The sequence below is a fragment of the Loxodonta africana genome, chromosome 1 (assembly GCF_030014295.1).
Source record: "Loxodonta africana isolate mLoxAfr1 chromosome 1, mLoxAfr1.hap2, whole genome shotgun sequence".
In the NCBI taxonomy this organism is placed as follows: Eukaryota; Metazoa; Chordata; class Mammalia; order Proboscidea; family Elephantidae; genus Loxodonta; species Loxodonta africana.
The window spans coordinates 91,316,901-91,328,697 of NC_087342.1; the positions used below are offsets into that span (position 1 = coordinate 91,316,901).

The 11,797-nt window shown below is 47.1% G+C and overlaps 1 protein-coding gene across 1 annotated transcript; it reads left to right on the forward strand.

The window, feature by feature from the left end:
• Positions 1–377: 377 nt before the first annotated feature.
• On the forward strand, positions 378–8,967 carry LOC135232830 (MHC class I polypeptide-related sequence A-like; the record flags this gene model as incomplete). Its single annotated transcript, XM_064294295.1, has 6 exons — positions 378–453; positions 2,373–2,542; positions 7,404–7,698; positions 7,941–8,228; positions 8,610–8,631; positions 8,856–8,967. Coding segments are annotated over exons 1-6 (963 nt in total), but the record flags the coding sequence as incomplete, so codon positions are not given.
• Between the last annotated feature and the right edge of the window lie 2,830 nt (positions 8,968–11,797).

Sequence of the window (11,797 nt, forward strand, 5' to 3'; positions counted from 1 at the left end):
GGGCCCTCACATGCCTTAATTCCGCCCTGGGGGAGGGTGGCATGAACTAAATATGCTTCTGGGATTTGAGTCAGAGCACTCAGGGGCTCAGCACTATCTGCACAACCTTTGGCTGAGGCCCTGGTGGGAAAACCCCCAGTATTCCTCTCTCAGGGACTCTGTCATCTGCTGGTTTCCTAGTTTTGAGCCTCCCCTTGGTGCCTGGCTCACCAGTACGACTTTCCTTTGAGACTGCATAAGTGCAGCCCCGTCCATCCCTTTCCAGGGAACTTTTCTGTACTTTATTCACTGGTCCGCGGGGACCTTCACTAGCCACTTTTACCCACGAGCTGCAGGTGCAGGGACGTTGGCTTCTGCTCTGGTCCCTGGAGGCGTTGATGGTGATTTGGGTGGCCGGCATCCTGCCTGTCCTTTTCTGGGCTGCCCTTCTTATGCCCCTGGGCACTGCCACTGGTGAGTGGCACTCGTTGCGATCTTGGGTCAAACTTCTGGAGAGTGTATCATTGGGCGTTACCGGGGTGTTGCTCTGGCCCCAGCAGGTCTCTGGTGGGGTGACTGTGGGCATGGATGAGGCTGCAAACTGCCAGTTGTCACAGCGCCCTCGGCTTTTCCAAATCTTTTCTGTGCTCTTCGGGGTCTCGCATCCACCTCCCCTCACTCCCCTGCCCCCACAAGCCTTTTCTGAGTCCTGGCTGGGCCTGCTCCCCCTCCAGGATCTATCTGCCTGCCTTCTTGTCAGTCGGTCTGCTGGTTGTTCAGACAGCCCAGTCATCTGAGGCCCCTGGGGTTCCGGCCGCCTTCTGGGTTACTGCTATGACTGGCAGGCAAGGCCCTTGGCTGTGTCAGGCTCAGGAGACCACTTTCCACCCTGTGTGAGGAGGCACTCTCAGGCCCCAGGGGCACCCCGCACCCACCACGACCACCACCATGCCCTCTCTTCCCCCCTTTACTGCCTGGATGAGTCAGCAGCTTAGCTCCCTGCCCACTTCTCTCCTCTGGGAATGAGAAGGATCCCAGGGCAACTTCATTGACAGGTGTCTCAGTGCCTGGAGGGAGCTGGAGAGGCTTCTTTCCATACCAATTTCCATAATGGTTGCACTACTTTACAGTCTCACCATCGGTGTATGAGTTCCAATCTCCCCACAACCTTGCTAGTAATTGTTTCTTTTTTTTTTTTTTTTTTTATCAGTACCATTTTTGCAGGGGTTAGATGGTATTTCAATGTAGTTTTGATTTGCATCTAATGGCTAATGATGGCAAGTCTGTCTTCATGTGTTTGTTAGCCACCTGAATGTCTGCTTTGGTGAAATGTCTGTTCATGTCCTTTGCCCATTTTTTGATTGGATTGTTTGTCTTTTTGTTCCCAAGGTGTTGAAGTACTCTATAACTTTTAGAGATTAGACCCTTGTCAACTATGTCATTGCCAAAATTTTTTCCCACTCTGCAGGTTCCCTTTTTACTCTTTTGGTAACGTCTTTTGTTGGGCATAGTATTTAATTTTTAGGAGGTCCCAGTTATTAGTTTATCTTCTGTTGTTTCTGCATTTTCATATATTTGATAGTGTATTTATGCCATGGATTAGGACCCCTAGTTTTGTCCTTATGCTAACTTCCAGGATCTTTATAGTTTTATGTTTAACCTTTAGGTCTTAGATTCATTTAGAGTTTGCTTTTGTGTGGGGGGTGAGATATGGATCCTGTTTCATTTTTCTGCACATGGATGTCCTGTTTTACCTGCACCATTTGTTATAGAGACCATCTCTTCCATATTGAATGGAATTCAACCCTTTGTCAAAGGTCAGCTGTCCATATGGATTTAATTCTGGGTTCTAATTCTGTTCCACTGATCTGTATGTCTTTTGTACCAGTGCCAGGCTGTTTTGACTTCTGTAGATTTTTAGTAAGGTCTGTGACCAGGAAGTGTGAGGTCTCCTACTTTGTTCTTCTTCTTCAGTAATGATTTAGCTATTTCAGGTCTCTTTCGTTTCCATATAAAGTTGGAGATTAGTTTTTCCATTTCATTAAAGAATGTTATTGGGATTCGGATCAGGATTGTATTCTATCTATAGATTGTTTTGGGTGGTATGATGGTTGAGATTGCACGTCAACTTGGCTGGGCCGTGATTCTCAGTGTTTTGACAGTGGAATAATGTGATCACTTCCCTGTTGAAATTTGATACGTGATCACCCCCATGATGGAATCTGCTGAGTGGTACTGGAGGGGGCAGAGCCTGTGGCAGCTCACTGTCCCTTCAGCCTTCATCTCTCCACCCTCTGCAGCCTACTTCCTTCCTGCTTGCCTTGCCAAGGCTTTTGGCCTGTTCTAGATCCAGCAGCTGCCTCTTGTCTGACCTCTGGTTTTTGAGACTTAAGCTACCAGCTTACCTACTGATCTTGGGATTCATCATCCTTCACAGCCTACAAGCAAGAGCCCTGCTCCCCAACTTGCCGATCATGAGTTCGCCAGCCTCTGCAGCCTCGTGAATAGGGGAAACCTTGCAGTCTTGCCTGCCGATATTGGAATTCGTCAACCTTCACAGCCTGTGAGTGAGACCCCTGCTCTCCAACCTGCCGATCTTGGGTTCACCAGCTTCTGTGGCTGCGTGAATTGGAAGAGGCATCTATCCTGAACCACGGACTTGGAACTTATCCGGCCTCTAAAATTGCATGAGGTGTTTCCTTGATATAAATCTCTACATGTATATTTATACGTTTTACTTCTCTAGGGAACCCAGCCTAAGATGGGTGGTATTGACATTTTCACAATGTTAAGTCTTCTAATCCATGAGCATGGTATGTTTTTCCATTTCTGTGGGTCTTTTGGAAACTCTGGTGCTGTAGTGGTTAAGTGCTATGGCTGCTAACCAAAGGGTTGGCAGTTTGAATCTGCCAGGCGCTCCTTGGAAACTCTATGGGGCAGTTCTACTCTGTCCTATAGGGTCGCTTTGCGTCAGAATTGACTCGATGACACTGGGTTTGGTTTTGGGTTTTGATGGGTCTTTTTGGTTTCTTGCAGTAATTTTTTTTTTTTTTGTCAGTTTCCTTGTAGAAGTCTTTTAGGCCCCTGGTTGGATTTATTCCTAGGTAATTTATCGTCTTGGGGCTATTTATTGTATATGGTCTTATTTTCTTGATTTCTTCTTCAGAATCCTTCTCATTAGTGTAGAGGAACCCAACTGATTTTTATATGTTGCTCTTGTACCCTGCCACTTTGCTGAATGCTTTTGTTAGTCCCAGTAACTTTCTTGTGCAATCTCTGAGATTTTCTATGTATAGGATCATATCATCTGCAAACAGGGACAGTTTTGCTTCTTCCTTACCAATTTGGATGCCCTTTATTACCTTTTCTTGCCTTATTGCTCTGGCTAGAACTTCCAGTACAATATTGAGTAAGAGTGGTGGTAATGGGCATCCTGTCTCATTCTTGTTCTGAAGGGAAATGCTTTCAATCTCTCTGTGTTGAGAATAATGTTGGCAGTTGGTTTTGTCTATATGCCCTTAATTATGATGAGGAATTTTCCTTCAATTGCTATTTTGTTGAGAATTTTTATCAGGAAAAGGTGCTAGATTTTATCAAATGCCTTTTCTGCATTAATTGAGATGATCAGGTGGGTAATTCTTGTCCTTTGACTTATTTATGTGGAAATTATGTTGATTGATTTTCTAATGTTGAACCACCTTTGCATCCCTGGTATGAATTCCACCTGATCATGATGTATTATTTTTTTGATATCCTCTAGAATTCTGTGGGGTGTTAAAATCTCCTGCTGTTATTGTGGAACTGTCTATTTCTCTTATCAGTTCTCTTAGAGTTTGTTTTATGTATTTTGGTGTTCTATCATTGGGTACGTAAGTATTGGTCATGGTTATGTCCTCTTGGTTAATTGATCTTTTGATCAGTATACAATGCCCTTCTTTGTCTCTTATACTGGTGTTTGACTTAAAGCCTATTTTATCAGAGATTAATATTGCTCTGTTTTGGATACTATTTGCTAGATATATTTTTTCCATCCTTTGATTTTTAAACTTTCTATGTCTATGTGTCTAAGGCACATATTGATAGGAAATTTTTTTAAATACATTGTGCCATGCTCTATCTTTTGACTGTTGTATTTAAACTGTTTACATGCAGTGTAATTATCAATAGGTATGGATTTTACTGCTCCATTTTGTTCATTTATTTATTTATTTATTTATTTTGTGGTGTTAACATTTTCGCTGCTTATTTTCCTGTGCTCAGTTCTTTTTATTTGTGGATTTTCTTTTCATATCCTTCGTTGTTGTTGATTTCTTTGATTTTCTTCTTTTTTTTTTTTGGTGAGTTGATTTATTAATTTTCTTTGTGGTTACTCTGAAATTTACCGTTATCTTCCTAAATTTTAACAGTCTTTTGTATCTTTTTTATTTTTATTTTTGTTGTGCTTTAAGTGAAAGTTTATAAATCAAGTCAGTCTTGCATACAAAATCTTATACACACCTTGTTATGTACTTCTAGTTGCTCTCCCCATAATTAGACAGCACACTCCTTCTCTCCACCCTGTATTCCCATGTCAAGGCAGCCACTTTTGTCCCCCTATGCCTTCTCATCTCCCCTCCACACAGGAGCTACCCACAGAGTCTCATGTGTCTACTTGAGCCAAGAAGCTCACTCCTCACCAGTATCCTTTTCCAGTCTGTTATATCTTCCTATCACCTTGACGTCCACTCCATATGGAATTTCTATAACTACACCATTTATTTCCCCTTTTTGTTTTCAAGTTGTCATTCTTTACAGATTGACATCTCTGGTTTCCTGTTTTCCAGATTTATTTTACTTTTGACAATTCTTTATCTAGGTTAGTATCTGGGTGATACTGTCATGTGTGTTGATCTTAGGTTGTTTTCTGATGTTATTGGTTTTCTGTCTGAAGGACTCCCTTTTATATTGCTTGTAAGGTATGTCTGGTTTTTACAAATTCCCATAATTTCTGTTTATGTGGGAATGTCTTAGTTTCACCATCGTATGTGATAGACAATATATTTGCTGGATATATGATTCCTGGTTGGCAATTCTTTTCTTTCAGGGTTTTATATATGTCATTTCACTGTCTTCTTATCTGCATGGTTTCTGCTGAGAAATCAGTGCTTGGTCTTTTTGGTGCCTCTTTATAGGTGATATTTCATTTTTCATGAGGTGCTTTCAGAGTTCTTTTTTTGTCTTTGGTTTTGGGAAGTTTGATTATGATATGTCTTGGTGACTTTCTTTTGGAATCTTTCCCATATGGGGTTCATAGAGTTTCTTAGATGAAACCTTTCTTGTCTTTCATGATATTAGGGAAGTTTTCCATCCATAAATCTTCAAAAATTCTCTCTGTGCTTTTTCTTCTCCTCCTCTTCTGGAATTTCAATTACATGTAAATTCTCCCTCTGCATAGTGTCCCACAAAACTGTTAGGCTTTCCTCATTATTCTTCAATCTTTTTATTCCGATTCTTCCTCAGACAGATTTGTATCGAGGGATTTGTCCTCTTTTCACTGATTCTTTCTTGCATTGATTCAATTCTACTTCTATGTCCTTCCATTGAGTTATCTCTTTCTGACATTTTATTGTTAAACTTCCAGATGTCTGGTTGTTATTTTCATATAAATAAATATAGTTTCTAATTATCCATTTATTTTGTCATTTTATCCTTATATTGTTTTCCTGAATTCATCTAGGGTTTCGTCTGTGCTTTCCTTGATCTCTTTGAGGATCCTGTGTATAAATCTTTTTGAATTCCTTATCAGGTAGCCCCATTACCATTTCTTCCTCAGAAAGGTTTTCTGCCCCTTTATCTTGCTCACTAACTTGAGACATCTTATCCTGTTTTTTTTTATGTGATTTGATATATCAAGGCTCGTCTGGTGGGAGCACTCACCATCTATCTCCAGGAAGGAAGGGTAGCGGTGGGCAGGGCAGTGATAGGCAGGGCAAGTGAATATTGCTTTTCACCAGGTGTGTTGGGTGGCTGATGGTGGACTGGGCAGATGAAGGATGCTGCCTGTCATCAGTCCAGTGGCATGGGATTGTGTAATGGCATTCGCTAGGTGGGTTCGGTAGATGTGATGGGTGGCTTGGAAAATGGGAGTGCTCTCTGTCACTCACCATGAGGGCGAGGTGGGGGGGTGTGATGGTGACTGGGAGCATTGGGCGCTCTCTGCCACTCACAGGATTGGTGTGGGTGGTGGCAGGGCTGGCAGGTGGGGTGTGGTGGGCAATCGGGAGCACAGGGCACTCTGTGCCATGCACCAGGTGTGCAGGGCAATGGGAGTGGGCTGTAGTGTTCTACCAGGAGTGTAGCGCCCTCGCTGCTGCTTGCCACTTGGGCAGGGCAATGGGTGGGTGTATGGTGGGCTACCGGGAGGATGTTGCAGTCTCTGCCACTTCCTGGGTGGGTGGGGTGTGGGGTAGGGGGTGTGGCAAGGGACCAGGAGCATGGGGCACTCACTGCTGACCTCCAGGATTCACCCTGACTTCCTAGTGGTGCCTTTTGCCCAGCTGGTCTTCCTTCATCCCCATTCACTTGAGCCCTCACCATGGCAAGCCCAGAGCTAACAATCACTGGGCCTTAAGCGCAGAGTGCAGTGCCTGGTCCATAGACCTCTCTGCAGTTCTCAATATTCCACACCCTATTCCCCTCTCCAATGCATATGTCTGTTCCTGGCCCTTCCCACCACAGGCTTTGGTCCAGTGTACCTCTTCCCCAAGACTTCATCCCAAACCTAATACTTTATGGCCTTCTCTCTTAACCCTTAAGGTGTTGAACCCCCTTCCTCACTGGTCTCTCTGCACCCGTACCCTCACTCTAGGACCCTGCAACCTGTCTAGGCCCTCACCAGGTTCTCTTCTCTCACAAGCCCTCACCACTGGGGACCTTGTGATCACCACTCTCCATAAATAGGCCCTCCTCTCCTCTCTTGATTTCACTGTAGCCCAAGGTCATCTCTGCCCCATGCCCCTCAGCAGTTCTGGGCCCTTACCACCATCTGCCTGTTCCTCTCACTCGCATACCTCCCCAGCTCCCTGAGACCCCACTCTGTTCTTGGCCTAAGTGCTTAGCTCCTTGACCTTTAACCTCCCCCTTTGCTTCCCTGACCACAGAAGGATCTCTCTGGCTCACATAACTGACCTAAATTCTTGATTTTTCCACTGGACTTGTTCTGGCCTTTCTCCATAATGATACTTCTCCCAGCACTGGCCCTTCTCCTCTGATGGTTTTCTAACCCTAACCTTTTGTGAATGTTACCTGTTCCCTCCACACTTGGACAGGCACGCACCTGTACCACTCGCATCTTCAGGGAATCAGGACCACAGAACCTTCTATGACATGTTTGATGTGTAGTTATTTCAAGGAGAAGATTCATCTTTGGCTTCCTCCTCCCTAAGGTCTGTCTCCACAGTCTTCGTTATGACATTACGGTGGTCTCCCAGGATGGATCTGTGCAAACACGATTCGTTGCTGAGGAATATTTTGATGGAAAGTTATTCCTGCAGTATGACAGTGAAAAAGGCAGGGCAGAGCCCCTGGGGCCATGGGCAGAAGCCCAGCTGGGAGCTGAGACCTGGGACTTAGAGACCATGGGCTTTACAGACATACGTATGGAGCTCAGAATGACCCTGTTCGACATCATGAAGCTGCAGGATCAGAAAAGAGGTGAGAGTGGGGATGAGACAGAGGAGTGTGAGGATGTTTCCTGAAGGGTTTGGGGTAGAGAGGTGGGAGCATGTCTCTTTCCATTGGATTTAGTTGGGATGTGGGTGACAGGGATGGGGGTCTGTGGAATTCAGCCAGGATGTGAGCTGTCTCTCATGTAACAGGTTGAGGAGGAGGAAGGGAGGGACACTATGGGCTGGAGTTTCTCACCTTGGGAGGGGGAAGTGGAGGGACCCAGGAATGGAGCAGTCATTGTCTGGGTGGGGCAGGTTTGCATTCCCTCCAGGAGACCCTGGGCTGTGAAATCCAGGAAGATGATGGCCCCGGGAGCTTCTGGAATTACTGCTATGGCAAGGAGCGTTTCCTCTGCTGTCACCCGGAGACCAAGAGATGGACAGTGCCCCTGTCCTCGGTGCAGACCTTGGCATTGGAAATGAGGAAGACCTGGGATGTAGATAGGGATAAACACAAATATTACGGTCACCATGTGGAAGGAGATATTTGTAAAAGGCTGCGGAGCTACCTGGACTTGGGGAGAGACTTCATGGGGAGAACAGGTACTGATGCTCGGGAAGATTTTCATTTCCCCTGTCTTCTGGAACCCCATCACTGCCTAAACTGAGGAAAACTATCACTGTCCTATGGGATCCCTATATGTCCTGTTGGTACATTGTATTCTGAGTTGCCCATCCTATTAAAGCCACTGGGTAAAGACACACAGGTGGGTAGAGAAATGACCTGTCCAGTGTCAATGTTCAGGAAAGCAGGGGGCCCTCAGACAGAATACTGAATCTGGTAAGGTATATGTTAGGCAGGGGAGGATGCTTTTTGTCCATGGGGACCACAGAGCCATGGGCCTGCCCCATCCATCCCAGCCTGGAGAGTTCCCTCCTAGCCCTCCATGACCCAGAAGCCCCCGAGCCACCTACCCTCCCCAGCATCAACATGTGGACCCAGAGAGTGAGGCTCCAACCCGAGGCGCAACCCTCCTCCCACACTAAAGAATTGGGGTCCCGTGATCCCAGACAGACTTGTGAGCAGCATGAATCCTGAGTGTTTGTGGGTGAATACAGCTTCAGGCCAGAGCAAGAAACATGGAGAGGACCAGTGCTGTTCTGTCTCCCTTGGACTTGGAGACAGGGCATGGCCACGTGCCTCACTGGTTCTGCCCTCTCCTCTCCCAGTGCCCCCAGCAGTGAACGTGACCCTCAGTCAGGCCATGAAGGGCAAAGTCACCCTGACTTGCTGGGTTGCTGGCTTCTATTCCCGGAAAATCACACTGACCTGGCTTCAGGATGGGGAACCCCTGAGCAAGGACTCCCAGGAGCCTGGGAGTGTCCTGTCTGGTGGAAATGGGACCTAGGTGATCTGGGTGTCCACAAGTCTTCCTCAAGGGGAGGAGCAGAGGTACAGCTGCCACGTGGAAGACAGCGGGAAGAACATGACACACCCTGTGAGCCATGGTGAGCACCGGCGATCCTGGAGGAGGCTGTGACTTGATAGCTAGGGACTAGGTTGGGGGAAGGATAGAAAGCTTGCAGGTCTGGGGGACCCAGTGAATTAAAAGGTTTTTTTTAGGTGAGACCTCGGTGCAAGAGAGTGCATGGCCAATCATTCTAGATGTACTTCTTGCTGCTATTCTTATTATTCTTATTATTACTGCTCTTGTCCTTCGCTGGTGCAGGAAGAAGGAAACACCAGATGAGGAAAGCCCGGGTGAGAAAACTGTACCGCCAGCGTGAGTGGGGGTAGGAAGGACTCTGCCAGCAAGTGGGGTTCCCTCACATCTCCCTATGCAGGAATAGTGGTTGAGAAGACACACCTTTTCCCTTTCACCAGAGAGTAACAAGAGCTGAAATTTGGAGTATTTGTGAGGGGAATTGGGAGCCGCATGCCCATCAACACCCCTTAGTCCTGCCCATGGCCAAGACCAGGTGAGGGTTCTCAAGTGGCCAGCCTGGGCTTCTTGCTACCTGAGTGAGGGATACCAAGTGAGGGGCCCCGGCTCCCCTCTGTGCTGTCCTCTTCCTCTCTCTGTCTCTCAGGCTGCCAGGGCTGGCCCACATGGGTTGTGTGGGGAATCATGGACTGATTGACAAGGCCATGGATGATTGTGGATTTAGAGGGAACAAATAGTGCAAGAGTTTATGATCTGCTGAGATGGGGGGTGGTTATCTCTCACAGGAATATGGATGAGATGTGATAACTCTAGTCCCTGTCTGCCTCCTTTCCTCCAAGTGTCTCCAGTCCTCATGAGGAAACCAAGGAAAAAACTCACGATCCAGGTCCACTGGTTGGCCCCTGAGCCTCCTGCCTAAAGCCCCCTGGGGAGCCCCTACTTAGAGCAGACATGTGGGCCTTGAGCGGAGGTGAGCATCTTCTGTGCATTTGGCAGCTCCTCAGATCCCTCCTGTAGACCCGAGTGAGTCCTCCATTTGGTTTCCTCTGGCCAACTCCTGGCCTGTGCTCTTTTCAAGTCCCCATCACATGTGTTCATGTCTCTGGCTCTTCCATGTGGATGATGGAGGAGGACACGAGTAGATGTCCCCTACTATTTGTGAAGAAGGACCAGCCATTCCTCAGGGTACTGGTGGTCCCTGGTTTTGTCCTGCCTCTGAGGGTTTCCTGTCCATCCTTCCAGGGGAAAGTCCACAGGGACTGTTTACTGGGGCATTTGGTCTGTGCTCTCTGGCCTCCGCTAGTTCGAACTAAGCCAGTTCCTCTCTCTCATGTTAATCACTGTCCTCTAAATGTGGGGTAAGGGATGACCAAAGTGTTTTCCCCAATAATCAGATTGCTTAAGGAGAGAGGAAAAGAGAAAACAAAAAAGTTTTGTTCTTCAACCAAAAGCAAATGTGATTCATGAAGCAATGAGACGGTGAGGCATCCAGGAGATGCAGGCTTTCTGCTCTGTCCACCTCTTCTGTGTGACCAGAGGCAGAGGGGCAGCAGCACTAATTTCTCCTCCTTAAATCTAATTTCATCACAGTTTGCCCTCAATGCTGGACAACCTAGAACAGTGAGTCCCCTCCCCCTCTGCAAAGTGATCCATTCACATTGCACCAGGTGGGGGTTGTGCAGGACTGTTGTTGCCCCTGCTTCCACCTGCAGCTCTGGTTCCCTGGGGGACAGAGAGGGTTGCCTCCATATCAATGAGGCATTTGTCAGGAAAAGTATGTGACAGACATATGGTAATTTCTTAAAATTCCTGCTTTAAATTTTGTTGTCCAATAATAGTTTTTATGAATTCACCAAATAATCTTAATAGAATTTTTTCCAGTAGTGATTTTTAACACATTTGCAATGAAGCAGGAATTCACACATGGAGATCCCTGTCTAGGAGGTTTCCCTGTAGGAGGTGGTAGCTTGTGTCAGTGGGACCCCAGGGTGCAGAGGGTGGGCAGAAACCAGCTTAGGCTGATGGGTCTCAACAAGGCCCCTCTTCCTCATTGAGAACAAGATCCCCTGTGGGCAGTGGCCTGGTCAGATTCCACTGAGGAACGGGGGTGTGAAGGCCTGGTTGCCTCAGCTAAGCAGCTGGCTTGGGGTGCAGCATTTTTTTCAGTGGCCTGGTGAAATGGTCAACAGCAAGGAAGGCCTGAATGCATTTTCAGAGCCCGGCAGGTGTAGAGGGTCAGGGGAAGGTGGGGTCTCTGCCAAGAAGGGGTGCCCTGAGTCAGGGCAGATACAGATCCTGTGGCAGCCAAGTTTTCCTAGATGGGCCGCTGGTCACCCTGAACTTTCCAGCTAGGAGCTGCTGGCTCAGGAGGTGACAGGGGCAGGGAGGTGGAGAGGTGGTGAGCTGCAGGTGGAGGTCAGTGCCTGTATTTGAGCAGGAACTGGGGCAGGGCTGAGCACTCTTGTGTAAGAGCTTTTCAGGTGAGGAAGATGGAGAATTAACGGAGAGATGGAACTGCGTTTGTGATCCTCGACCAGGCTTCAAAGAATAAGGCTTTGCTCCTCCTTTTGGGGAGGCCCCTCACTCTGTTGCAGGATGGGTTGGGGCTTGACAGAAGGACCAGTCCTGGACTCATCCTTTTTTCCTGTTAACTGTTTCACTCCTAGGTGACAAGCAAGGATAAAGGACAATGTTGTTGGGACTGATGGCAGGAGACTAGCAAGGGCT